Consider the following 27721-nt stretch of genomic DNA (forward strand, 5'->3'; position numbering starts at 1 on the left):
TTTTTTTTTTAATGCATTTTGTTGTTGTTGTTGTTCTTTTAGAACAGATAGAAAACAATGTACCATGGAGTGCTGCTATCCATGTCGATAAATTAAATAATAATAATAATAAATGATTCATGATGTGTCACATTTCAGTCATATAAATTAATATTTCTGATATTCCTAAGCGTTGTGATAAATTATTAGTTCTTGGATAGTCAGTGAATCATAAAATAATTCAAATAATCGTAAAAATACACATCAATGTATAACATTTCCTGTAGTGTAGTATTTCATCGTGTGATTGGATAACGAGCCACAGAAGGAATTGTTTGTGTGTGTGTGTGTGTGTGCGCGCGCGCGTGTGTGTTTTTGTTTAGTCGTGATTAATATTTCGACAATTATAAACAAGTAAGTTATTGGCTATATTGTATGTTCCCTGTGGTTAAGCGGTAGGGCCTACTTCAAGAATGGTGAAATATCGTGAAAATGTAGGCTAGATGGATTTAAAAGCGGCTACAGGTAAGTGATCTAGAAATAAGTGATGTAAAGAGCAATGGAATGAGGATACATGTGACTTAAGATACTCCTAAGTGTCACATCACAGAGACAATTTACAAGGAGGCGAAAGATTTTAGGACCATTCCACAGTGCCATCACAGAAGTGTGATAACTGACCTTTTAGCCTTTTATGTTGCTTGCAATGGTTTATTTAAAGAGCCATAATTATCTTATGAAATTTATCTAACACTTATTTTCTTTGAAAATTCAAAATGTCCAGTTTTTTAATGTTTTTAACACTTTTCTTCATGGTTCTGCAAACATTATAGGAACGCTATACTTTTGAATGGTCTCTATGCATTCTGAAAGTAGTAGTAAAGTGTTTTAAAAGTAATGACATTTTATAAAAAAAAAAAAAAAAGGTTAGATGAACATCCAAAGGAAACATTTCAGAAAAAAATAATAAATGCCATGAACAATGGATAAATCATGTTTTTGTGTTAACATTTTGAAAACATTATCAAAGACCACATGACTTTAAACGAACGTTCTTTTAATGTTACTTTAAGAATGTTTGTTCATAACTTTGAGGGAACTTTGCCAAAATGTTAGACAAAGATCTGGAAATGCTCTCTTTTAGCTGGGCCCTTGCTAAAGAAAAAATATTCTAATTTAAACTAGTCTTGTAGCTCAACCACACCAATGGCAAATGCAAAACAGCAGGGGGCACAACATGTACAAACTAGCTTGTGAAATGAAAGTTGCAACCTATTTTCAATTAAAAAAAAAACAGAAGAAAAAAAAATCCCACTTTGATTAATTTTTGATAAGAGTTACAGGTGAAGTTTTTGATCTCTGTTTTGAAGATGTTGCCTGATTCGATTTTTTCCTTAACTGTTAGAACAATTATTTCTATTGTAAATGGTTTCCTGCAGGGGAAAAAGAAGTTTGATTCAGATTTGTTATGAATACATCAACCCAATGCTGTTAAAATGGAAAAATCAAACTCAGCAGACAGTGTAACTTTCGTAACCTGCAATACTGATGAAAGACACATAACTGTTAGCGTGAAGATGGTCTAAAAATATACAGGAAATGCTGGTGAGACTTTTTTGAGATGAGAGGACAAGAGACTCTTTGGTGGAGGCAGTGGTTGTCATTCACTAGAACAGAAAACCCAGGGCTTGGGCCACTTCCTGTTAGGTAAAAGACTGACAGTAGAAGCAATCAAAACAGAAAGGCTAAAAACTGTTGCACATCACTTACAGGCCAAGCAACAGGAAGGTACGGCATCCAAAGAAACTCATCATTTCAAGGAATGTAATGGAAATGAGCAGGACAATCACTCTTTTGTTCTTGGCCTCACATGTGTCCTCCACAGGTAAAATCGTTTCTCTTGCTCTCTACATACTTATTGCATAAGGTGCCTTACAGCTACATACATCTAGCACATTCAGCGCAGAGTTTTGATGGTTTACTATATGGGTTGTGAAATCTGTATTCTTTGCTGCTATATGGGTTGTGAAATCTGTATTTGTTGCTGTCGGGAGTGAATATTATAGAAATTGAATATTAGACTTCTTTTATGTGTTTTCCCCTGTAAAGAACATTGAGGTCAAACATCAGGACATCTTCATGTGGCCATTTTAGTTTCCCGGTACACTCAGCAAGACTGTGACGCCTGTTCAATACACTATTTGTGTTTCCAACATAATGTATGAAAAGATGAAAGGATTTCAGCATTACTATAATGATTTGTAACTCTCATCTTCATTCTTAAATGTCATTTCCTGAGACTCAAAAAGAAGGATCAAGAAAAGCAACTCTGACACTCTAAAACCCACACTCTCCTTTTACGAAACCCAAGGTCAAAATTGACAGAATCAGCAAATAGCAGCTTTTCAAAAGTCAACAACATTAATGACCGCTTAGACACACCTATTGTAGGATACTTTGATTGTTATTTTTATTTACCAAATTTAATTTAAAACAAACACGTTTTTATATTTTTCTTATTATTATCATTAATGATATTATTTTATTGTAGTGGTTGTTGGAAGCATTATTTAAAAGTTATAGTAAAACAAATACAACAACAAATCATGCAGAAGGTGATTATATATTCAGTATAAATACTTAAGAATTATTTTTTAATTATGGAATAATTGTTTTGATATCTCTTTGCCAGGTAAATTCAATGGGTGCAAAAGTTTTAGTACAACAAGCAAATTCAACCACAGAGTTGATTTTTTTTTTTTTTTAGGAAAACAGTATTAGTATTACTTAAAAGGAATGTTTGGTTGTGAAGTAATATTTTAGAAACATGCCTGAATTTTACTAGAGCATTTGTACAAATACACAAAAAGTTTGTGTGGCAAATTAATAACAAAACATGGCAAAAAGACAACAAACTAATTTTTCAATATCTGTTAAATATGTCTGTGTTTGCTGCCACACCGTAACTGGAAGAATTTATGTGCAAGTTTGAAGCAACAGTGAGAAAAATAGATAACTGACGGCATAGCCCCTTAAACATTTTGAATGTACAATGATTTTAACTCAAATTCAAATACACATCTACTAGATATTTGTGACATTTGGAGCGAACTGCAAAATCATTGAATCTGTTGCATATGATAATGCTATCTTAGCAGTCAATTAAAAAATATATATATATATTTCTCATTTTCTTAATTCATCATGATTCTGTGTTGCTGTCATATATTGAATAGAATCACACTAGGTAAACAACTTTATTTTAGTATTAATAGCTTCTTCAAGGTAATTAGGGGCCTAAAATAATTTTTGTCATCGGTGACGACTTTAAATTTGCAATGAATCTCAATCTTAAATTTGTAATGAATCATTCTTTTATATTAAGCAAACAAAATTCAGCTAAGAAGTAATGCATTAGTGATAAATGCATTACTGTAAAATAATCTGCCTGGACATTATCTGTTAATTGTATGCAACGCGTTAATGCTAAAACACAGTGCAAATTCAGAATACAGCTGTTTTACGGAACAAATTCTTCACTTTTATACAGTGCCAGTACGTTGTTCTGTTTTGCTTTGTTTTTTTGAGTGTATAAAGATTTTATTTGTCTAGTCTTGTATACTGTATATTGTCCTTGTTTCTGTATGCAATGATCTTGCAGAAGAAGAGTGCTTTTTACCCCTATGGCATGTGAAAGGTGTGTGGTCAGTTTGCTAACCTTCATCCACCAGCCCCCATAAACACCTACTTGATCTGCAATGATGCAATGGGGGCTTCACTGTTTTGTGCTCATTCTTGCAATTAACTAGACTCATGCAGAGAAACCACCGAACTAGATGACACACACACACACACTCACATTTACACAGAGATCACAGAGAGACAAATAGAGGAGCCTGGGCCCCTTCTGCCTCAAACAGGAAGGCATAAATGCAGTTTTTTTTTTGTTTGTTTTTTTTGTGAACCACTAATGTAGAAGCAAATTACAGATGAGAGTGAGGAATGAGACTCATCCCTTTTACGTGCAATTATGCAAGAATTGTCTACAATAATATTTCAATAGGCTACCAAACAAGCAGTTTAAGATCACAGTAAATGCCGAATGAACTCCGTCGACAAAGCATACCGTATGTTGCATGTTAGTTTTACTTACTTTCTTTTCATGCATTTATCTAATCATTGTCTATTTATCTATAATTTAAATTTATGTATTTCAACAGCGGTAGAGTGTCAGGTTAACTAGACCAAAGTTTATTTGATAAGAGATTCCTGCTTGCCTTACAGTTATTTTTATCTCAATTAGTTGAATGTTTTTTATTTGTCCCAATGATAGGCAAGTATCGTTAGTGCAGGAATGTCTTGATATATTTGAGAACTGATTACATTTAAAAATCATTGATTAAAGTTAAATATGGTTAGATATGGAAGTTTATCAATAAAACCTTGCTAAATTAATAGATCACAATGCAATGCTTGTAAAGTACTTGGATGTGGCCCATCTTCCTCTGTTTAAGAGGAATAATTATGAATGCGATATATATATATAGTGCATGCAATATTGTTTTCATCTAAGAGCGATGTAACTCCATTTTTGTCTGTTTGTTTGAATTTCTGTTGTTTGTACCATTTGTGTTGTGCAGATATGACAAACCATAGTGCAAATACTAGTATTCAGAAGATTTTCATATACACATTTACGTTATTTCAAGTCACGCTCGTTAATAATTACATTTTATTAGAAAACGCATTTAGACTTGTTTAGTTTACGATCAAGACATTTACGGTCTTCAAGAAACATCAAGTAATCTCAAATACTATCCATAGATTTATTTTGATTATTCTGTTATATAAGAGAGTCTGCGGCATATTGAGCAGTCTGATTAAATGTTCCATACATGTGTGCACTGTTTTTATTTATTTTTTTATTTTTTTATTTATTTGAATAGGGACAGTGTACTATTTTTAATAAATGTTTCCATTCAATGAATTGTATCGGATTTAGCTAAAGGCTAATTTTCATCCGTAGTCCCTTGGCAGGTTGTAACTAAACCACCTTTAAAAAATGACACAAAACAAATACTACACATTACATACAATACATTTAGACACCTTCTGTAATATTTAGGCTAAAATGCATAATTTATCTTTCAGTGTTTTGTTGGATTTGTCTTAAAATTTCAGTACATTTTAACTGGTCTCTGTGGTTTGTTTATAAAGTTGTAAAGTCAGTTCGCGTTCTTTTCATCTAATCCAATAAATGCAAGCATATAATTTGTGTCGCTTTTGAGATGCCCCCGTTTAAATTTAAATAATTTACAAGACTCTAGAACTAGACATGAAAGCCTTGGTACTGGAAAGTTGTATCAACATCCCATAGACATTTAGGCATCTCAAATTTTTCAGATGTTTTCCAACTTCTTTTTGTGCCTTAGAACTAAACTAACATCATCTAATCTAAATACAGATTTTTTTCTTTCTGTATTTGCATGGTGGTTTAGGTACTAGAGGTGTTTTTGGCTCATTTTTCCATTCTCTTATGTATTCTTTCTTGTTTTCTTGCTTTTTAACATTAAAAAACCAACTAAGCAGAGAAAGAAGGAAAAGAAGACACACATTACAAAACATCCATAAATAACCAGAACAAGACACCAAATCGAAACACCATGTTTTAGTTGAGTACTTCATAAATGTCTTTTAAAAATGTTTGTTCTCTTTGCAGAGGCCATGTCTGCGAGTGACCCATCGTATTGCTATATTTTAGATGTTTTTCTGCTGCTGTATTCTATCATTTTTACTGCTCTCTACTTCAGAGAGAAGGTAAGTTTAGCTCTAGCATGCACCATTCGTTCCAAGTGACGAAATTTACCTCAGTTTTAACCGCTAACCTGTGTTCTGCCTTGTATTGCTTAGTTTACAAGGGAAGGGCCTGTTCCTCCGGATCCTGTGTCCCCAGAACGTAACCCAAATGAGCCTGTCTATACAGTGAGTTCTCATTACTATATAAGACTCCCAAATAGAGATTTATGTTCAAAGTTCAAATATACTGTGTTGATATGCATTACATTGAATGGGTCATTCCTACTATGAAGTGCATTTTCATCTCCTTATCATGGGTGTAATATGATCTGATAAAATATTAAACCCCCAATTTTTATAGATGAAGTTTGAGCTTATTTTAAGTTTGTAGCCATATTTTTGATGTGCATGGTTGCTTTGCACTTCTGAAAATAATTTTATTAAGCAATTTATTAAGTCCCATCTTTTTTCCTTTTTTTGGCTAATCAAAAACGTTACAAAAACAAGTATTAGCCTATTTTCGCCATCTGTTATATCTCAAACAACTCTGATGGTCTTTTGGCAACCATAGAACAGCTAAAATCCAACTTTAAATATCAAAAGAAAACGCTAACATTCTTCGTTCTGGGTGCATATCGTTACAACACGGTATCTGTTTGCAAGACTCTGTTTACCGCCAAATAGGCCTGGCCTACAGATATGCACTCTGACTAATTTTTAATCTAACATTTTGTGGGTACTGAAATGGTCGCAAAACTCAAATTAAATGTTAATACTTAAAGGTAAAATCAAATATAGGCCTATGTAGGTACGTTTTTACTTCATTCAAGTCTCGATAATTCGCACCCTGAGTCTGGAAAAACCAGAGTCTAAAAACCCTTAAACTACAAAATAAGCATTTTTTTTTTTTTTTTTTATCATGACAAAATTCAAAAACACTGCCTAATTGGAATGACCCAAATGACACAACGTGCGTGCTGTATTTCTTAGGACTTGGATCTGCCTCAGACGAGTTCCGATTATCAGCAACTGGATAGACCGGTGAGATTATTTATGTTTTAATTTACTATACAAGTTTACATTAGCCACAAAGGCAGAGAGCATAGCAGTGCATTAACTGCAAATTAATGATATCTAGTGTGTTGTACACATACTTTACGTCTTGCCTTTATCTCCGATCTTGTTTGTAATCTATGATACAGTATGATAAACGTTAATTGCAGTTCTAAAGGTAATTTTTAGATGCCTACCAACATCTACCTCATATTTACATATTTCAGATAAGAAGACGAGAGCCAGAGACACATTATCAGGTCAGTAATATTTGTCAAAAAGCATGTGAAATAAGATGAACCAGATAAAAGTTTCTTACCTTGGTAAATTAGTAGCACATTTTTTATTCCTGCTGCCCTCCTGTGGTTGTTTACAGTTGAGCACTTATATTTGTACTCGTTCTGCAATGGTGGTTGGTGTATTTACTTTGGTTTGTGTATTTTATAGGAATTGAAACCACATACAAGTGATGAATACCAGGAAATAAGAACTAAAGGAACCAAAGTAAGTGTATCAAGCCTACGAATATGAGAAAAGTGTGTGGGTTGTGGGGTTAGGAAGTGTTTCTGATGTGAGGTTTACCCAGCAGTGATGCATAATATCCTCACTATACTCAGCTGGCAAATCAATCTAAATATCAATGTTCTATTTCTGCAGCCTCGCAAAGGCAAGAGCAAATCTAATGAGGTAATGTACCAATTACTCATTTTAAACACTTGGTTTGATATGTATACTAATGGCATTCACATATTTAAACATAAAAATACCTTTTTATGACCACTTTGTATACAACATAATATTTATCTATAAATATGTTCATACAAGCATCTTTTTAACAAGTTACTATTCCCAAATTTATCCTCTAAGTTAAGTGTCTTGTAAGTGTTCTAGGTAATCACAACATAGTAGGTTTAAAACAGATTACAGTTTTGTAAAAAAAATAAAAAATAAAAAAAGAAGCCAAAATTCATCTGTTTAAGTCACTGGTTTATTCCTTTAAAGGGCCGAACAGGGAGAAACAGGGATGCAGCCGAGGCTGTGGAGATGGAAACTTTTCCCACTGATACATTACACAATTAACACACAACACATGCTCAGGAGCAACCTGTATATCTGCCAACTAACAGATAAATTGTGTATCTTGTTGTATGTTGAATGCATTTATATGTTTTTTTTTTTTTTGTTACTTTGCCTTACCTGTATTTTGTAGTCTTGCATATACTACAATTCAATGGTTTGGTGTCAGTAAGATTTAAAAAAAAAAAAAAAAGTAATACTACTATTTAGCAAGGAAGCATGAATTTGATCAAGTGTCAGTAAAGACATTTTTATAATGATAAAGATTTCTATTTTAAATAGACACTTTTTTATTATAATACAGGATATTGAATGTTAATGCAAGGCATGAACAGATCATTTTTTATAAAATTTTATAAGACAATTTAAGTACTAAACCTCTGTCTGGAGATGTAGTACTGTTTTCTTTTCTTTCTTTTTACATATTTTGTGTGTAAAATACCATATTTTGTGTGTACTACTGTAAAGGCTAAAATAAATTTAAATATCAACTCCATAAATTCATCAACATGATCCAAAATATGGCAAAATATTAACAGACCAAAGACATGTAAGAATATTAAAACACTTGGAAAATGGTTTAATGATGTTTACAACAAAAGAGAACTGTACAGTTACAGTAAAAGATTATCTTTATATATATATATAAAAAACAAACAAAATACAGCAGACAAATGCATCAAATCTACCATGTATCCTGATTCACATACTTATATTCTACACAATCATTCAGTTCTAAGCTACAGCGATGTAGCCATTTAGCGTTCAGTCTTGGGTATATGTCGCTTGATAACAGGCCAAGAGTGGCACTAGAGTTCAGGTCTGTAGTGATACTCAGATTCCAACCAATCATCACTATTACAACAGTGAGTTACAGCGTTCTGAAGGGAGATATAGAAGTACAATCTACAGTATGTGACAGGGTGAAAATGGAACACATTCCTTGAGCTTCAGCCACAGGAAACATGGAAATGAGAGTATAGAGAGGGATTTCTTTTGAAATCAGTGACTAAATTATTATGTACATAGTCTTTTTTATCTTAACCTTTTTTTCTCTTTTGTTTTAAAAACAATGATAAGTTGGGCAGTGAAACTGATATCACATACATTGACACATCCAAAAACATACAAAAATACTATTTCTTTAACCTACAGTAAGACAGTTTTGCAGTTAAATTCCATGCTGTGACAGAAAAAGAGCAACAGATCCAACGAACAAGAAAATGAAAAACGACAAACTTTTTTTCCCCCCATATGCATCTCAGAAAAATACCAAAATATACATCTAAGCTTTGGAATTACTGAGGTTAGGACTACTGTCAGAGCTGGGTTCTGTTTCTTAATACACAAGCTGAAGGGTTTGGGAAGGAAGAGGAAAAAGAACAGAGTAATCTTTGGTATCTGCACTTGTAAAACATTTCATATTTGGATATTTTTGCTTTGGGATAGAGCTTATAGTTGCTTTCGACCCTCCACTCGGCATAAAACTATTAAGATCCATCTGAAAAGGGCCGTGTCGCATAGACGCCGCCCTTGCAGGATGGAGGACAACGATGCATAGTTGCACAGCTGATCAAACCAATTGAAATCATGATAGTGGAAACAGCAAAGCTAGATAAAAGACATCGACAGAACAGCGAAACCACGGGATGACAGCACCTAAAAGACGACTATGGAGAGACGTTGCATGTTTTCAGTAGACAATCATAGAAACAGTGTTGCCTTGCTGCAGCCACAGAGTGGAACTCCAGAGGACAGTTTATCCTGAGCAGGTTGCAGGGAGCCCAGGACATCCTTCAGCATGTATTAATAAACATCACCCAGCCCACGAGGGGTTACTTTAAGTCCTTTCCAGAAGCCGGCAGAGCTGTTTTGCTTCCTCTTTCTACTAAACCCTGCCCACCTGGCCACGAGTGACCAATGATCTAAAACCGCAAGCTGATGGTTGAGGCAGGGCACTAGAAGAGAGAGTTTAGTCCATACAATCACATTGAAAGTCTTTGGTTACCACTGAGAAGGTGAGGAACAAGCAGACCGCAAACCCAGAAGAGCAAACAGCGCAAACTCTGCAACAAATAAGGATTAGGGGTTTGTAAAGAAGACGATTGTCAAATCATAAAAAAAGCTTTGGTATAAAATTAATAAGGGGCTATAGTGTGAACTTAAATTTGTGTTAAAAGCAAAACATAAATAAGTGGGATGGGTTTCTAATATGCATGAGCTTGGGCGGCCTTCTGGGTATCCATCCGGTTCCTCGCTCAAAACTTTAAACAGACATCTGCAGGCTTCCGTTCTGGGACCGATCTTTTTTTATTACTGTTATTTCATCTTTTGAAATAGATTAAAGCAAGTTTTTACTCAGTTTCGAGTTATAAATGAGGTATACAACAGCTCCTTTACTCAGACCAGCTCTCGCTCGGCTCTCTGGTGCATGACCTCTTCTGCAACTATCCTATTTTGTCACTAGACTGAGGGTCTACAGCGGCAAACCCCGCTACAATCGTGAAACTATCCAATCACAAGTCAGAGCATCCACACACGCCAAAATCAAGTGCCAAAAAGGATCCGCAACAACTTCAAATGTACAGAGCTGTTGCCAGGTTCAACATCCTTGGATAAATCACATCCCAAACATCTCATGAGCACACAGGTTAAAAAGGATATCATTTACAGCCAAGTGGTCAATTGCATCAAATGATGTATGACGCGTCCTTATATCCACTTAAAAAAATCAGTTTCCTGTATTTCCTACCAATGAGTCTCACCAAAAAGTCTCACTTTTAAGATATGATGTCAGACAGAACCTCTCTAAAGTATTATCTTTCAAAGTAAATGCACCACTAGCGCCCCCTACATATCAGCTGGAGTTGAGTTATTAGTAAAGCTTTTAACAGGTATCCAACCGGCTTGAATTTTACCTACAAAAAATAGGTAGCAACACTTCCAAAATATCACAAAACACAAATAAAACTCACAGCGTTATTTTCATGGTTGATATGCACCATGTGAGTTTTTACATGCGCACACACACACACACACACACACAAATTCACAACCAAACAAAATCATCTCTCACATCAACATATTACAGTTTGCTACAACGTGTCAAACTCAAAAATAATAGTAAGGCATAAATGATAAATGCAAGTTTTTGTCAAACTAAGAAAGCCAGTGACGTTGCTCCCTCATGATATACAAAAAAAAGGCATAAAGTAATTAAACTCAAATGATTGTTAAAGATTGTTAAAAAGCAACATGGCAAATGAAATTCAGAAAAAGTAAAGCAAAAAAAAAAAAAACTAATTTGGTGCTATCAAGCCTGTTACATCAATGAAAGCTTGGGGCTTTCCTTTAGGAGCACCATCACAAGCCCCTCCCACTCAAACAAACAAACCACATTTAAATGTGGGCAGGGCACACAACAGCCACTCCCACATCACAAGGGTGTGGTTGCAATTTTTGGTCTTGACTTTTTTTTTGTTTATTTTTTATTTTTTAGAATAGCTATAATATAAATGAAGTAATTTTTTTTTTTTTTTCCTTTTAGTGAATAAGCATGACAAAAACACTACATTCAAACTAGATATTAGTTCAAATATAAAATATGAGCATCTTACATAAGTGAATATATATAGAATTTAGAAAAGAAGTTCTCTAATCTTTGAGTCATTCCTCAGATAAATATATCAGTAACTCCCCACAGTCCCGGCGACCACCGGGTCGTGACACTAATGCGCAAAACAACACATAAATCTACACGTCCAGAGAGGCTACGTTGAAATTTCCGGACAGAACCAGCGGAATGAGCAGCAACAAGACCCAGCCGCAAAGACAAAGGCTTTTTTTTTTTTACTTTGGCAAGTAGGATAACAAAATATTCATTACAAGTTAACCTGGACATACCCTTTAAGTAGTAGTAGTAGTACTTGAAATAGCAGTAGTAGACTTATGTGACAATATTATTACAGATTTTCCTGTTATACTTTGTAGTTTTGTTCTACACGTTGGTCATTTTAAAATGGACTGCTAGAAACAGCTTTTGTACATTGGAGTTGACTACTGGTGTCTGCTTAAAGTGAACCTTCCATGTAAGTGCTGCTGAGGTATTTCAAATCATATTAACAATAAAACACAAATAGCGTCGCTAACAAACAGTCGTAACAAAAACTGACAGACATGGCCACAGTAACGAATGACAAAAGGGACAGTAAGGGGAGACTCTGACCTCTTCATCACAGAATTTCAAATGTGAGAGAGTTAAAAGCAATGCTACGGATGAAACGGTACTGTAATTCTCCCAGAATACCTGTTCTCCATTGTTCATTAACAAGAACAACAACAAAAAAGCAAGTCTAGACAGTGTACCAATGCAATACTAAAAATCCATCTTCTTGTCAAATGCCTTTTTCACTTTCACAGGTTCTTCTGGATTTTAAATGAAGAGTTTGGTGGACTCTTGATATTTCTATTGCTATTCATTCGTCGAAACGCAGCATGGGTGTTGAGTCCTATGAGATTACATCCAAAACAAACACTCGCCATGAAGGTAAAAGAATGAAATGAAGGACACAGACTCCCAAAATCTCAACAGCACTTAAACACAAGGCCCTTAAGATTCTCTTTGGATCGTTAAAACGCTCGGATATCGAGAGCTAAAGCAAGTTAGCGCTGCGCTAGAGAAGCTATATTTCTTCATATTTGTCGGACAATGCGAGTCAAAAGAGTAGGGTTTAAAAGAAGTGTAATAGATGGTAATGTTTGTCAGTAGTGAGTAGTGAAAGTGTGGTCAGCAGTACACTGGCCCACACAGGCACAGCAGCTAGTGAGAAATCGACTTTGGTTCAAGCTTTACATCATGGCTGCATTACATTGCGAGGGAAAAACAAAACAGACCATCCGGCTAAGATCCCCTTATTACGTTCTCACCCCTTTATAATGGATATTTCAGGCCCGCTACTGTCCTCCATGGTACAGCCTATACATTGGGCTGGAGTGAAATTTAGAGAAGGCCCTGATTTCAGATTATGGAGGACTGAATCTGGCACCTTACAACTACAAAGAAGAGAAAATGTTCAAAAAGCCTGTTAGGTAAGAACACGCTTGCTTTACTTCCACGTTTACAATTTTCAATTATCTGAACAGAACAGGAAAATGACTCCCCCATTTGTCTCACTTAAAATCCTCATCATTGACCAGCAGAAAGGACAATCCCAAACCTCAAACTGGTCCTCTGCTGTAGTATCACGTCCTGACACTACAAAATTGAGGAGGGACAGCCATCTCAAATAAAAGGGGAAAAAAAAGAAGAACTATGTTTTCGTCTTTGGAAAAGATCAAAATATTGCATTATATTTCCTGTGGTCTACCGAGAGCCTTCGCTCATAAATATTTAGGCTTAAACTACGCTACAGTAGCAATATACAGCAACAGGTATAACAAAGATTTTTGGTATATCTTGAAATAGAGGCAATACAAAGACCTCCGAAATAAAGACCTCTTAAAGCGTGACAGAAGTTCTGCTAAAAACCGAGCAGACTGCAGTTCTCAAATCCAGTTTTTTGGTACAGATACTGTGCACAAGTAGAAAATCAAAGACCCTAAAAAACAAAAACAAACTTGAACATCATCCACCTCAACTTTATCTCGCTTGACCTACACCTTTACAATCAGGTGGTGATACCGTAAGTACCTCCCATGTTAGGAAGACCGTGAGGAGGTTTACCTTACGTGGTTACGTAGTCCTGATGCTAACGTTGCGAGCTCTCAGTTACTGAAGCTTCAAAGTAGATGGTACTGCTCAGTTACTTTTGCCCACGCCGAACAACTCCTCCTTGACGAATCACTTCATAATTCGTTAAAGCTTTTAGTATATTAAGTGAGCTCGTTACTGGGTGAGGATTCAGACCCAGACTAGTCTTCTGCTACAGAGTAAACTACGATATGGTATGAAAACAATATCTGAAAATGTTTCACTAGAAAGAAAGGCCAGTCGAACAATTCCTTAAAGCAATGAAACTGCATCACAGCCGCTTATTACTCCATTTAAAGCCTTGTAACCACAAGTTAGTAAGATACTGGACATAAAGCTAACCCATTGTTTGACAAAAATAAATCATGTGCATCTAAAAGGAAACGTTCCACAGGGACAGGAACGTCTGTAAAGCAGGACCTCCAGTGAAATCATAGACAGAACATTTTTCTACAGTGAGGAAGAGGAGGTTACGGTCAGCAGTAAGAAGGTATCATTCAACACAGAGTAAACAAAGTTTTTTGGTTAAAAGCATTTCAGAAATACCTCCGAACAAGAGGTTTCATGTGAAAATGGGAGAAAAGAGCGAGTTCGCTGAAACGAATTTGTCTTTGCGTCGCACAGAGACTTGGCACAATGTCCAGGGAGGTTTCTGCTCTCCTGATGCAAGCTCTGCGGAGACGCCAACATTCGCTTACGGTTGATTTGGTTGAAGTCAACCCATCAATGAGGTCCAAACATCGCAGATTAAGGTGTAAAGTTAGAACATACAAACTTAAACATTAAAATAACGTTAAAACAACATTAAATCCTATTTAAAAGGTTTGTTTTTGGTGGTAGCAAGAGATTAAAGAAAAACTTAGAAAGAGGAAAGGGGTCTAGGAGAGGAGCGGGTAAAGCTTTCACTGGGCCTTAGAGGCCGTGGTGATGGTGGAGGAGGGCATAGTTGCTGTAGTGACAGCACTCTGGTGGGCATCGGCGGTGATGTGCAGGTTGAGGGCTCCGGCGGCCCCCGCGGCCCCTCCCGCAGACACCAGGCTGACCGGGTTGCTGGCGAGCAGCGACAAGTTCTGAGGGTTCAGAAAGAGCGGTGCCGTCACGAGGTTAGGGGTGCTGCCAGCGCTGGTGTTGGCAAACAGAAAGTTCCCGCACCCATCCAGAGATGTAATGGGCAGAGTGCCACTAGACGCCAGAGCTAGAGAGACAATGAACAACATTTTCACTCCAGGTGTTCAAAAAAACTGATTGGAAAATTATTAGAACAGAGATGCAGCAATATAGAAATTTTGACTGTTAAGATAAATCTTCTGACTGTTCTTCACATAACCCAGCCCCTTGCTTGTTCATTTATGAAATATTTTAGCTAATTTATGCATTCAGATACTGACAAAGGTGTAGTACTACTATACGTTTACAAGCCTTTTTATTATGTTACCAATTATATCGACCAAATTGGACCCCTTAGTTTTCTTTTTATATTAATTATTATTAAATAATACTGAATACACTATTATTATTATTACATAAAAAATCATTTTAATAAGAATCATCATAATCTATCTATTAAAGAGTTGAAAAAAAGGTTGAGACAATATCACATATTTAAACAGGGGCCTCTGGATGAATTGTTGTGGGTGTTCTGTTTCTGATCGTGTAAAACGTACAAACTCAAAAATCTTCTGTGGTTCTCAAATTACACAGTTTTATATTACACTGTATTATTATTTATAATATATATTGTTTTAATAATAATGTAATAAAGTACACTATTACTACTAATAGCAACAAATAATACATTTGAATACAAATTTGCTAAAAACGAATTACAGAAAATATTATTATTATTAATTAGTAGTAATAATGTAACAAAGTACACTACTACTAGTACTAACGAACAATAATGTAATATAAACTTCTGTAAACTGAATTAGAGAAAATTAATATTCAAATAATGCAGATAAAATAATGTTAATATTATAAATAAAAAATAATTGTATTATAAAAATTGCAATGAAAGGTCCATTTTTGAACAAATAAGCCTTTCTATTATGTTACCAATTGTATCGACCAAATCAGATTGATACTAATCATTAAAAAATAAAAATATTAGTAGTAGTAGTAGTAGTATTAAGAACAATATTACTTGTTTTCTTTTTATATGAATTATTATTATTATTATTTCAGAATAATGAAATACACTATTATTATTATTATTATAAAAATAATATTAATAAGAATAATCATAATCTACCTATTAAAGAGGTTTTTTTTTTAAATCCATAAAACCTAATGCACACAGATGGTCAAATGAACTTCTAAAGTTAAACATAAAAAAGGTTTGCACTGTAAGCAAATATGTTGCTTACAATATTTTCATTGTATGCAAATACGTCATTTATAATCTTGGAATTGTATGCAAATATGTTGAATGCAGAAAGCTTTTGAGAGTGTAGAGTGACACAAGTGCCACTAAAACATCTGTTTTACTTCCACATATTCATCTTGCTGGTGATGCCAAAATTAATAAGCACATGCAGAGCCATATTGTAAATACAAGTGTACTTGCCGCTCCACACACCTTGGATCGTGGCCAAGGTGCTGTTGCTCATCAGTGCTGGACTCAAAGCGCTTCCGAGACCACCGGGTGCAAAACTAAGAAGAGCCCCGCTGCACAGGAAACACCAGAGAAAAGTATTAAACACACAGATGTCCAATCACAAGCTTGAGGTTGATGCTCTTTCAGAGAACTAAAATGACACTTACCCAGGAGTGAACTGTGAGGACGTCATGAGCCCAGGATTGAGGCCTGCGGCTGCAGCCATGGCAGCGATGCTGGCGCTGGTGGGCAGCTGGGCGGCTCCTTGCAGAGCAGCTGAGAGGCTGGGGGCCGCCACCATGACCTGCCCAGTGCCCAGAGCCAGGGAGGACTGCGCCTGACTTACTGCCGTCACCGTCTCCTGAGCTAAAGTGTGCTCTGAGGAGGACGTCTGCGCTGCGGTGGGAGAAGGGCTGAGCGAAGGAGAGGATGCTGCGGTGGTGATCACAGGTGCAGTGGAAATGACTGATGCAGTGTTAGTGGTAGCCGAGCCAATAGTTGTGCCTGGAGGAAGAAAAGACTCTTTTAAAAATTGTGAGGTGAACAATAGGAATGTTTTTGGACGTTCTTAGGCTTTTCTTGCCTACCAGTGAAACCGATGCTGGAGACACTAGTGCTGGTGAGAGGCAAAACTGGGTTTACAGTCATCGTAGTCGGTGTGCTACTGGTCACAAGACTTGCTGTACTCGGTGCCTGTAACAGGGGAAAAAAGGAAGAGGTTTAGCACTATTTTAAGCAGTCAGATCTGCTGTGATAAATGAAGGGAGGCAGTTTGCATGTTGTGTACCAGAGGTGTGGTGGGAGAGAAGATTGCTTTGATAGGAGTGCTGATGGCGCTGCCACTGCTGGGTGGGTTGATCCTCTTCTCTTTCTGTCTGCGGTTACAGAACCATACTCGGATCACCTCTTTCTCCATGTTGAGCTGGTCCGCGATCATGGTGATCTCCTCAGAGGTAGGTTTTTGGTTCTGCTTGAAAAGGGCAAAAGCACAAGAAACGCCCTTACGGCAAAAACAAATCACAAAGACCTACAAGTCTTCAGTCCATGGTCTGAATATAAATCTGTGTAAACTGAATTAGTGGAAATTAGTATTAATATTTTAATAACAGAAATAAAAATGTTATTATAAATAAATAAATACAAATAATTGTATTATAAAAATATTTTACCACTACCTCTACTACTACTAATAATGTATTTATTATAAATATGTTCATTAAAAAATGAATTGCAGTTTAATATTAATAGTGTAAAGAATAAATTATTTTAAATAAGTGCAATTATAATAATAAAATGCAATATATATAAATCTGTGTATAAATTACAGAAAATATTAATGAGCGCAAATTATAATAATAATTTAATGTACATTAAAAATATTAAAATATTATAAATAAAGAAAATATTAACTGCATTATTAATAAACACTAATTATTTAATCAATATTTACTATCAATATTTACTATATTTAATTGATAGTTCCATCACATTGTCACTAAAATCCAGCGGAACATTTTGCGGCAGTAAAACTTTAATAACAACTCATCAAATAAGCTCTGATGCGAGATGTCGCTCACCTCCAGAAAGCTCTTTTCTAAGGCCACTCTGATGTTGGTCTCAATGCTGGTCCTCTTCTTGCGGCGGCGGTTCAGGCCCTCCATGCCCAGCCCAGGTGAGCCAAGAGAGCTGGGACTGGACAGGGCCTGGTCAGACGTCTGGTTCTCTGCACAAACAGCGCGCGCAAAAGCACAAAGGAGGAGTGATATAAGCATCTGTGCCGCACAGCACTGCAGATGTGCCTCAAAGCATCAGCTCTACAACTTAGCAACATTATTTAAGTAAAAGATTAGCTTTATATATATTAAATAAAATGCCAGAAAGGAGAGCAGAGACCTGCAGTACTCTGAGAGGAACTCCAAAACTAAAGTGGAATGCGACAGGAATCTTCATATCCTTTCTAACATTCTTCATGGTATACAATGTTATTTTGAGTGAGGGCAGCAAAGGAGAGAAATGGCTCAGAGCAGAGAAAATACATACCTGCATCATTGAGCCATTTTTCAAGCAGAGGCTTCAGTTTGCACATGTTTTTAAAGCTCAGGTTCAAGGCCTCAAAGCGAGAAATGGTGGTTTGGCTGAAGTCATTTCCATAAAGTTTTCCCATGGCAAGGCCAACATCCCCCTGGTACAAGCAACACAATAGCATTAAAGTTTTAAACTTTGAAAAAGTCAACAAGTCACCTTATGAGTCTCAGATAAAGGAGAATGCAAATAATTAGAAATATCATTAATTATATCATATCATAATTAGAAATCACATTCTGTGATGACCTGGATGATTAAATGCCATCAGAGACTTCTGAATAGTGAAATCAACAACAGCGTGCAACAAGACAAACTGTGTGACGAGGGAAGACCCGTTTACCTGCGTGAAGCCCAGTTTGATACGTCTCTGTTTGAAGGTCTTGGCAAACTGCTCTAGCTCCTCCAGGTCACTGGGCTCCTCCAGGCTGGGTGTGTCGATGTGCTTTGGTGTCGTCTGGCTGTGAGGAAGGGACTGGATGGGGGTCGCTGCTATCGTGCGTGTGGGTGTAGCAGTCTGTGAGGTGGAAGGAAAAAGGTGTTTAGCAGTTTTGGAATCTATGCAAATCCACTCTTTTAGATCTGTCTAACAGATTTCCCCCCCCCAAAATAAAAATAAGCTAGATGATGTGTACAAATGGATCCACTGGGTGAATGGGATGCCCCTGACCTGTGTGGCAAGTGTGATGCTTGGCTGGGTCTGCAGGAGGTTGGCTTGGCTTTGAGGTAGTTGAGTTAGAAGGTTCTGGGCCTGCAGGAGACCTGGTTAGAGCAAGAAGAAAGACGAAACAATCAGATAGGCTGATCACATGGAGGAACGGAGAGATCCGAGAATGGTAAGACGACACGGGACTCACTCTGCTGGCCCTGTGGTGTCTGCGAGATGATGAACTGCGCAGGCTGCAGCTGTGTTGCGATGGGGTGGCCCGGCTGGACCAACACAAACTGCTGCAGGTTGAGGTTCTGCTGCTGTTGCAGCTGCTGTAACTGCTGTATTGTTCCATATAAACAGAGAGCGAGAAGAACGTTACTATGTGTCACTATACCAGGTGCACCAGTTAAGCTATGACTGCCATAACAACCTCATCAATTAAAACGAGTGGGGTTCAACAGTAAAGACTTTTTAGATTTTGTTGGAAAAATATATGTTGCTGTTGCCATGACAATCAGCAAAGTAAAACATTTAGGCAAATGATATAGTGTTTTCTGCTATTTTGATCCTAGTGGATTTGCCAATTTAAAAGTGCTCAAATGCACCCACTTTTTTATTGATTTAATCATTTCATTTTGAAACATACACTTCAGTTGCAGCCTCCTTCGTATAAATAGCTGAAGGGCCTGGAGAACAAAAATCACTTATAATTTGTCTGAATGTTAATGGGTTTTTTTCATATTTTGTTGCATTTTAACTATACACATGTACTACATATAGATTTCCATGTAACAAAGAGAACAAGACATTTCAGTACTGAGACTCGGATGAATGAAACCGCGGCTCTCTTACAGGTGTGATCTGGATGGGTTGGGAGAGGGGGATCTGGGTGATGGGGGTGGCAGCGGAGGCAGAGATGCTGGCTCCTGTAGTGCTGCTCTGCTGGCCGGCTGAATGCTGCACCGCTGCTGCTAAGAGCTGAGCCTGAGCCTGCTGCAGCAATAACTGCTGCTGCGCTGGAGTCAATGTCAACTGGAAAAAATAGAACGAGACAAAGAAACAAAGACAAGAATTCATTTAATCTTTAATCACCATATTTGGCACTAGGCCCACTTCCATAAAATTCTCAAGGTGGAAATTACCCCGTTACTCATAAAGCTTTACCCTGGACTCGTGCGTGTTTATTTACTAAATGGCAGTTGCAGATGTTGCCACTGTCAAAATTTACAAACAAAATTTACTATTTACAGTTAGCCATGATTAAGTATATTTAATAACTGTTTGTATTTATGAAAGTGTCTGATAATCCCATGGCCCCCTGTGATAAGTGGTTTGGAGAATCGATGGACTGGTATAAACTAGTAGTATCTGGCTGATCATGAGATCTTGCCAGGTCTGCCCCCATGAGGTGACAAACTGCGTAAAAATTCTTATTTGAGTGTGCATGATTTTAAATATTTCCCTAAATCCACAATTTGTGACCCTGGACCATATAAAACCAGTCATAATTATTTGTAGCATATTTGTAGCAAGAGCAAAAAATACATTGTATGGGTCAAAATTATACATTTTTCTTTTATGCCAAAAATCATTAGGTTATTAAGTAAAGATCATGTTTCATGAAGATATTTTGTAAATTTCCCACCGTAAATATATCAAGACTTCATTTTTGACTAAAGACTTCATTTGAACAACTTTAAAGGCAATTTTCTCAATATTTGGATTTTTTTGCACCCTCAGATTTCTAGATAATAGTTGTATCTCGGCCAAATATTGTCCTATCCTAACAAATCATACAATCAATGGAAAGCTTATTTATTCCAGTTTGGTAGCAGAAGCAAATAAGGATTAATAAGGAGGGTTCAATCTATGTGGAAATGGGGGAAGAGAAAGCAAATATAGAGGAAGACCATCCCAAAATTCCTCTCCAAAATCAAATGTGTTTTGTTTGACGCTCATGTACGGTGATATAAATATACCGCAGCCTTCTGAGACTTCAAGCGGAGAGCAAAGCGGGTATGCTAATTAACGAAACTGTTATGCAGTACATGTAAATTCTGCATAGATTTGCATATTCTCAACCATCTGTTTCCGAGCAACTGCAGAGCAGCTAATTAGCATATGGGGCCCAATAATTTCCCCTGTAACCAGGAGATAGCATGTTGTGCTTTAAATCTCTAATATTTAAAATTAAGACTAATCTCACACATTATTTTTGAATAGACACAACAATGCATGACATCAGGTGGAAAGCCTCAGCAGTCACTCTGAAACATGATAATGACACACGCAGGTCAAGACAGTGGCAGTTTTGTGACTCAGACACGGCCCTGGAGACATCTTTAAATTCCTATAGCTCTTTCATCCATGTCACAGACCACAAATGTGTGTGTGAGCTCAGAGAAAAAGATTATACCTGTTGGAGCAAGGCCTGTGCGTGTGCATTGGTGATTGCGCTTGTTGTTTGCACAGTCTGCCTCTGAAAGTCCAGTCCATTTGTTTGGGCACCTGGAAGAAGAAAAGCAGTCAATGCCACAATAGATCAGAGCCACACAAAAAGGTCTTTTCAACCAAGTTATTCAGCTCCATGGCCTTTCTTATTTCAAACTAAAAAAAAAAAAACGTTCTGCGATACATTTTGAGAGACATTGTCCTACATCTTCAACCTCAGTCAAAGCTGCACAAGTGACCCTTTACAACTTACAAATTGTGAGGTGATAGTCTTTCAACTCGCTCAGATGTAAAAGAAAGTTGTGTTAGAAAGATCAAGGCAAAAGATCTGAGCAGACTACTGGAGAAAATATATAAACATGCAAGTCTCTAAAGAGCCAACTGTTCCTTGGGTAACCCACCAGTGTTTTCGTCCCCGCTCTCCATTGCACATTTACTTGTTTCCGATGGATTACTCATTCTAGAATCTGGAAGAGACAGAGGAAGGTCGAAACTTTCAGTTTCTCTTCAAAGACCAATCATTCAGTGACAGTATCTTCAGCATTTTAAAAAATAAATCCAAACCATGTCCCAATATTTTTTTAAATGAACACTTCAAAAATATTCCTACTTAATATGCTATCGACTACACAGAATGTCTCAGTTTTGTTATGAGAAAATCTAAATGGTGTAAATTAAACCAAACACGTTGACTACTCAACTCCACTTAGCATAGCATCACTATACGGTAAAACAGATCTTTAAATACTGTTGCCGACCACAAACATCACTCACCAGCAGCTGCTGCACCTGCCTTGTCAAGCGTCTCTACGAGCATCACAACAAACTCAGCACCCCTTTCGCAGACAACCCTCAAAAGCAAAGAAGTCTCTCTCTCAGTGTAACTAAACGGTTTGGAGTGGAAAAACAACACACGTGCAGAGCACAGCTAAGCTTCAGTGAAACTGTGGCTGCCTTTTCTCTCAGTCTCTCCGGCTTGCTTGCTTTGCTCTCTCTCTCACTCTCTCCGTGCCATGATTGTCATAACAACTAGAGTGTGAAGAAGTTCGTTTTCATTCTGGAACGGAACAGAAGCGAAGCGGCTGCCAGCGCCGTAATAAAGCATAATCAGTATGCAGCTGATTAAAGCCATATGCAAATCTCCCTCACTTCATTAGCCGAGCAACACTTTGAAGTCCTGCAAGCAATTCATTTCGCACGGCGCTCTTGAGAGCTTTCTCCCTAATTTAAATGTTCATAAATATTTATCATCTCATTAGCATATTAATTGGATCGCTTTGGAGGGAAAAAGGAGGAATGGAAAAAAAATCCAGAGTGTCAATGCACAAGCCCAATTACCTACGGAGCACTGGTTAAATTATGTGAAACAGGTGAGCTTTCTGTCAATGCGATCAAAGCGCACGAACCGGCGAGGTCGGTATCTGGACATAAAGACAGCAGGTTGTGTTCAGAAGCATTTCTTATACATTCTAAGCACCAGAGGTTGCGGATGGAGCTGTTCGGGAAGTAAATTACTTGCCATTCTCCACCATCCTATTCACAAAGCCCCCTGTGGCCCAAACACTTCACGGATCAAATTCCGTGACTTCTGTAGCCGTATTGTCTGGAAAAGAACATGAAGTCTGCTTTGCATATCCAGATTAACTGTGCACCTCATTAACTGATATTTTCAGAGCTTGGCCTAATTACAACAGAGATTTACACATTAGAACAAAGATCCGACAGAGTAAGCATAAAGAAATCCGCCTATCCAAAAGGAAGTACTGCTGACACTTAAAATATTTTTCAGAGTGCTAAACTTTACTCAGACAATAGTAGGATTACAAGACTAGCATAATCCAACAAAACAGCTATAGTTTCATAGGTTATAGCTGTTATTTTTATTTAACTTCTTATCCAAAGACAAACCATTTGACAGTTTAGTTTAATGGCAAAACTAACCTGGAGAGTAATATTCAAATTAGCAAAAAAAATTTCCTCAATTTAATGCAAATATTATACTTTATAAACAGGCATTTGGGGCATTTTATGGAAAAGAGGACTGAATTCAGCACAGAGGACAAAATAATTTCAATATTTCATTACCAGCAAACAGGAACAAATAGCATCATTCATATTCAAATTGTGCATTTGAAAACACATTACATTTGAGTTTCAGAGAGGAACTGATGAAAAATTAAAGACGCTTGATAGTATGATGGAAACCATTCACAGATCACAATTATTTTAACTCATATATTGTCATTTAATATGACAAAAACATTTAACTGGACAACATGAAGTCACTCCAATCTGCCACATATAAATACAAAGAGGATTGTTGCACATAGTTCTCGAAGGTTGGAAAAAGCTACAAACTCTCACTTGATTTTAGGTCTATAATAGGGCTGCAACTAACGATTATTTTAATAATCGATTAATCTGTCGATTTTTTTTTCGATTAATCGATGAATCGGATTAAAAAAAGAAAAAAAAGAAAAGCATTCATTTCCAACCCTTTATTCAAAAACAGAACTAAAATCTTTAGAAAGTGCACAAACATGTTGCTCCTTGAACATCCCTGAGCTGTTATAATAATAATAAAATAAAATAAAATGGACTAACACAAAAACATACACATGTATGCTTTACATCTGCCAAATATATAGACTTTTTTTTTTGGGGGGGGGGGAGTGCAAAAAATTAAATAATTTAACAACACTGCGTCGTTAGCGTTGGTATTGTATCAGACACTTGCACTTAACATTATATGAAAATCAAGCTCAAATGGAGTTAATAATGTTTTGACCAGAGAATGACGGAGATGGAGTGTTTTGTCTGTCATTAGAACGGCTGTAACTGTTATCTGAAGCAGCAAGTGCATTATGCTTTCATCAACTTTTACAGGTTATATAACTTTGATTGTAGCTATATGGGCGCTTAGTTTTTCTTGTCGTTTAATACACTTGGCCAAAATCTCAAATTAAGCGCTTATGCACATAATGCACAGGATATTTAAAACGTATATAGACAGCAAATAACTAATTCTTCTCCACTCTTCAAACACACAAAAACATTATCCTTTACTGACATAGTGTTTGAGTAAAGAAAACGCTGTGCTATTCAAACACCAATTATTTATTCACCCTTGCATTGCGAAAAAGCAGAGATCTCATCTTCTCCAGGCTGTGCGCGCGTCAATCTGAACGGAGGCGGGGTGAAGTTACGAGGTCTCGCTGAGAGCTCGATGATCCAATGGCGTTACAGTTTTACTGACAAGTTATTTTAATGCTTATCATTGGTTTACTATTTTTAAAACTCTCTGATTTAAAATAATAAAACGAATTATAAGCGACTCAAGTTTGGATAATTTTTCACAGCACCTGACTGGGCTAGAGTATGGCAACTGCCATACTCTGCCATACATAACGCCGCCCTGCTCCCACACCTTGGATGACTTGGGTCGCACGGATTTCTCTGCCTCCGCCATGTAGCTTTCCTCTACCTCCGCTCGTTTTTTTTTTTTTTTTGTTTTTACTTTTTTTATTTATGAGGCGCCAAACTCTGCTAGCATCCGTGCGAGAGAGACCGAGTGTGTTCACTCCGCTCCACGCTCAACTAAAGTTTTTTTTTTTTTAATCAAGCGTCTCCGGCGTCGCGCGACACAACGAATCGATTATGAAATTCGTTGCCAACGCTTTAGTAATCGATTTTTATCGATTTAATCGATTCGTTGTTGCAGCCCTAGTCTATAATCATTTTAATTAATAGACTGTTAGCCTGCAGGGACTGTTTCTACATGTTCACATCAGCAGAGCATGAAGAAAAACTCAAGCAAAAGAAAAAAATACAGACAGATGGTCAAAGAGAGATGCAAAATGCCATGAAGTTTCACTACTATGCTTGAAAAGTCTCAATTACTACAAAAATAAAAGTAAGGATTCATGCAGGTAATTTACATTATAGGTATGAGCTGTGGATACAAGAAACAAACAAGTTTCAGCATGTCATTGTCTCTCTAGGCCCTACACACAGAGTGAAAATGTTATCAGTTTAAAAGCAGGGTCTGTTACACCTGTCTCCTTCATGACACGTCTAAAGCCAAACAATGATATGCTAATTTAAATTACAAACCAAACAGTTCTCATGTAGTCAGAGAATTCATGTTAAATGAGGTGATAAGATTTCAAAGCAGATTTAAAAAAATAAATAAATAATTTCCCCAAGCTTCTCTTGTAGTGAGACATCAGGGTAAACTAAGTTTTATGATATAATTTTTCAACAGTTAGCTCTGATCTTTGATATGATAAGCCAAGACATTGTTTTGCCTTAAATGTACTCTATAATATTAATTACAGGAACAACTGTATAAAAGCAATGTTATAAAAAATGGGGGGAAATGACCAAAATCTTTAACCAAGATGTGCGTCATGTTGTTACTGTTAATTAAAACGTATGCTAAATTAAATAAGGCTGAAATAAAATAAAAAGTAAATATTAGATGAAAACTTAGAAAAAATACTAAAATAGTAAATTAGAGCTAAACACATAACAACATTACTTTAGAAAATTACAATTAAAATGAAAATTTAGAATCTTATTCAAAGCATAGGAAATATTATAATAGAATATAATCAATATTAGCATCATTTTCATTATAGCAGTAATACACTATTGGTAATTATGTTATTACTACACCAAAATGTTATAAACTGAATCCAAAACTCTCCAGATTTCATAATAACCACAAAATAAATTACAAACTGCAATTGTTAATACATATATCCAACTTTACCCGCATAAAGCGATAGGCTATTTACCATAGAAAGCTTTAAACTGCCAAACGTGGACTATTACATTAACATTCTGAATTTCTGTAAATCTGTTCTGTAAAGTGCTGTGAAAAACAATATATAAAACTACCAATCATGAATTAGTTCTGAATATCATCTCAACAGTGAATATCTGTGATTCGAACGTAGATACAAAACCACGTCGAGATTAAGAGTTATATTAATGACTGTAAGCAATTTGATGACTAAAGTACTAAAGACTATTTGTCACAAGAGAATAAAAATAGCAAAACTGACTTTTTATGGCTGTTAACGGATGATGAAACACAGTAGAATGACTAAATACACAAGCATACAGATTCTGGAACAATAGTGGAGAAGCTGTGCTCTATTTGAGGATCACCTATTAGACTAGCAAATAAAGCTGGCATAATGCCTGCATACATCTCCTTGAGCAGACAGACCGATACAACGTTACAGAAACACCGGCTGTGCTACAAAGTATCAATTTGTCACAACCGGACTGGATACATTGTATAAACTGCCGTCAGAGTTCCATTTTGGCACGTTCCACCATCCTTCGACAATGAAATGGATTCATTCTGATAGAATATGCTGAACAGCGCATTCTGAGCTCTAGAAGGCCCACATGAATAACATAACAGGGCTACACGCCTGCAATGGGCACAAAAGGCAAGAGAATAGGCATTAAAAAAAATCACGCCGTGTCCTAACTGTACACCAAGCAAGCCCCAGCTGCTCTGCTGTTTCATATTTTCACCGTAAACACGTTGCGCAGACGCCGGCTGATTGCGAGCGAATGAATATTCAAAGCTTTATATGTGGGATTGGCTCACGGCACAATACAGCAACACAAAGCCGCTGGAGTAGCATTAGCCGCTTAGCATGCACACAGCAGCCTTTAGTTATGATTAACTGTAAAATTCTAACAAGCTCTGACCGGGGTCAGTGCAAAACCCCGCGAGCTGTCGCCGATTATGACTAATAAAATATGCAAAGCGGCGATTTCTCGGCGGCGGTATGAATATGTAACGCGGCTGCTCTAATCACACAAAGGAGGCATTTTTCCTTTAATTTGCCGTCGCACTGCATCGCCAGTTTCACCGTCGCACAGACAGAGAATTATTCCCCGATACGTTTCTTTACAGGGTGCATATGATTGCAACATCGGGTTTGAGTATTTTGTTTACGCTTTCCCTACCGCGCTTTTCTGGGTTGAGAGAAACAGTGTTTGAATATGAATATGAATATGTAAAATGCAGTAATGATTACCTGGTCCTGAACTCTCATCTTGACTCGCTGCTCCTCCGTCCGCCATTTTGAATATTTAAGCCCAAATCCTCAAAACACAATACAGAGGCTCACCGATGCACTCACTCACAGCATCAGCATGGCAGATCTGAGAGTTCCCATCAGTGCCTCTCAACTCACCCAGAACCACCTCCAAAGGACACGCTGACATTGATCGTTAACCAGAATTACACTTGTACACA

General features: G+C 36.8%; 2 protein-coding genes across 7 annotated transcripts; one reads left to right on the plus strand and one right to left on the minus strand.

Annotated features, from left to right (window-relative positions):
• The first annotated feature begins 103 nt into the window (after positions 1-103).
• cd247l (CD247 antigen like) lies at positions 104-11230 on the plus strand. 3 transcript variants are annotated; one of them, XM_058786592.1, is made up of 9 exons: positions 107-393; positions 1752-1864; positions 5699-5796; positions 5890-5961; positions 6766-6816; positions 7056-7088; positions 7276-7332; positions 7486-7515; positions 7831-11230. In XM_058786592.1, exons 2-9 carry the CDS (start codon positions 1807-1809, stop codon positions 7906-7908), a joined length of 477 nt encoding a protein of 158 aa, XP_058642575.1. In that variant the 5' UTR covers positions 107-393; positions 1752-1806; the 3' UTR covers positions 7909-11230. The 3 variants fall into 3 exon arrangements, with proteins under 3 accessions (XP_058642576.1, XP_058642575.1, XP_058642574.1); XM_058786591.1 differs by having other exon boundaries at positions 364-504; XM_058786593.1 differs by lacking the exon at positions 1752-1864 and having other exon boundaries at positions 104-393.
• Positions 8460-27673, minus strand: pou2f1b (POU class 2 homeobox 1b). Of its 4 annotated transcripts, none has more exons than XM_058786588.1 (14): positions 27501-27673; positions 21837-21902; positions 21401-21492; positions 19837-20016; positions 19190-19322; positions 19003-19094; positions 18676-18849; positions 18291-18432; positions 17828-17973; positions 17038-17217; positions 16838-16943; positions 16418-16754; positions 16233-16321; positions 8460-14849 (listed from the first exon to the last, which is right to left on the minus strand). In XM_058786588.1, exons 1-14 carry the CDS (start codon positions 27544-27546, stop codon positions 14557-14559), a joined length of 2076 nt encoding a protein of 691 aa, XP_058642571.1. In that variant the 5' UTR covers positions 27547-27673; the 3' UTR covers positions 8460-14556. The 4 variants fall into 4 exon arrangements, with proteins under 4 accessions (XP_058642571.1, XP_058642570.1, XP_058642572.1 ...); XM_058786587.1 differs by having other exon boundaries at positions 16221-16321; positions 27501-27664; XM_058786589.1 differs by having other exon boundaries at positions 17038-17220; positions 27501-27662.
• Positions 27674-27721: the final 48 nt, after the last annotated feature.

The sequence above is a fragment of the Onychostoma macrolepis genome, chromosome 09 (assembly GCF_012432095.1).
Source record: "Onychostoma macrolepis isolate SWU-2019 chromosome 09, ASM1243209v1, whole genome shotgun sequence".
NCBI classification, from domain to species: domain Eukaryota; kingdom Metazoa; phylum Chordata; class Actinopteri; order Cypriniformes; family Cyprinidae; genus Onychostoma; species Onychostoma macrolepis.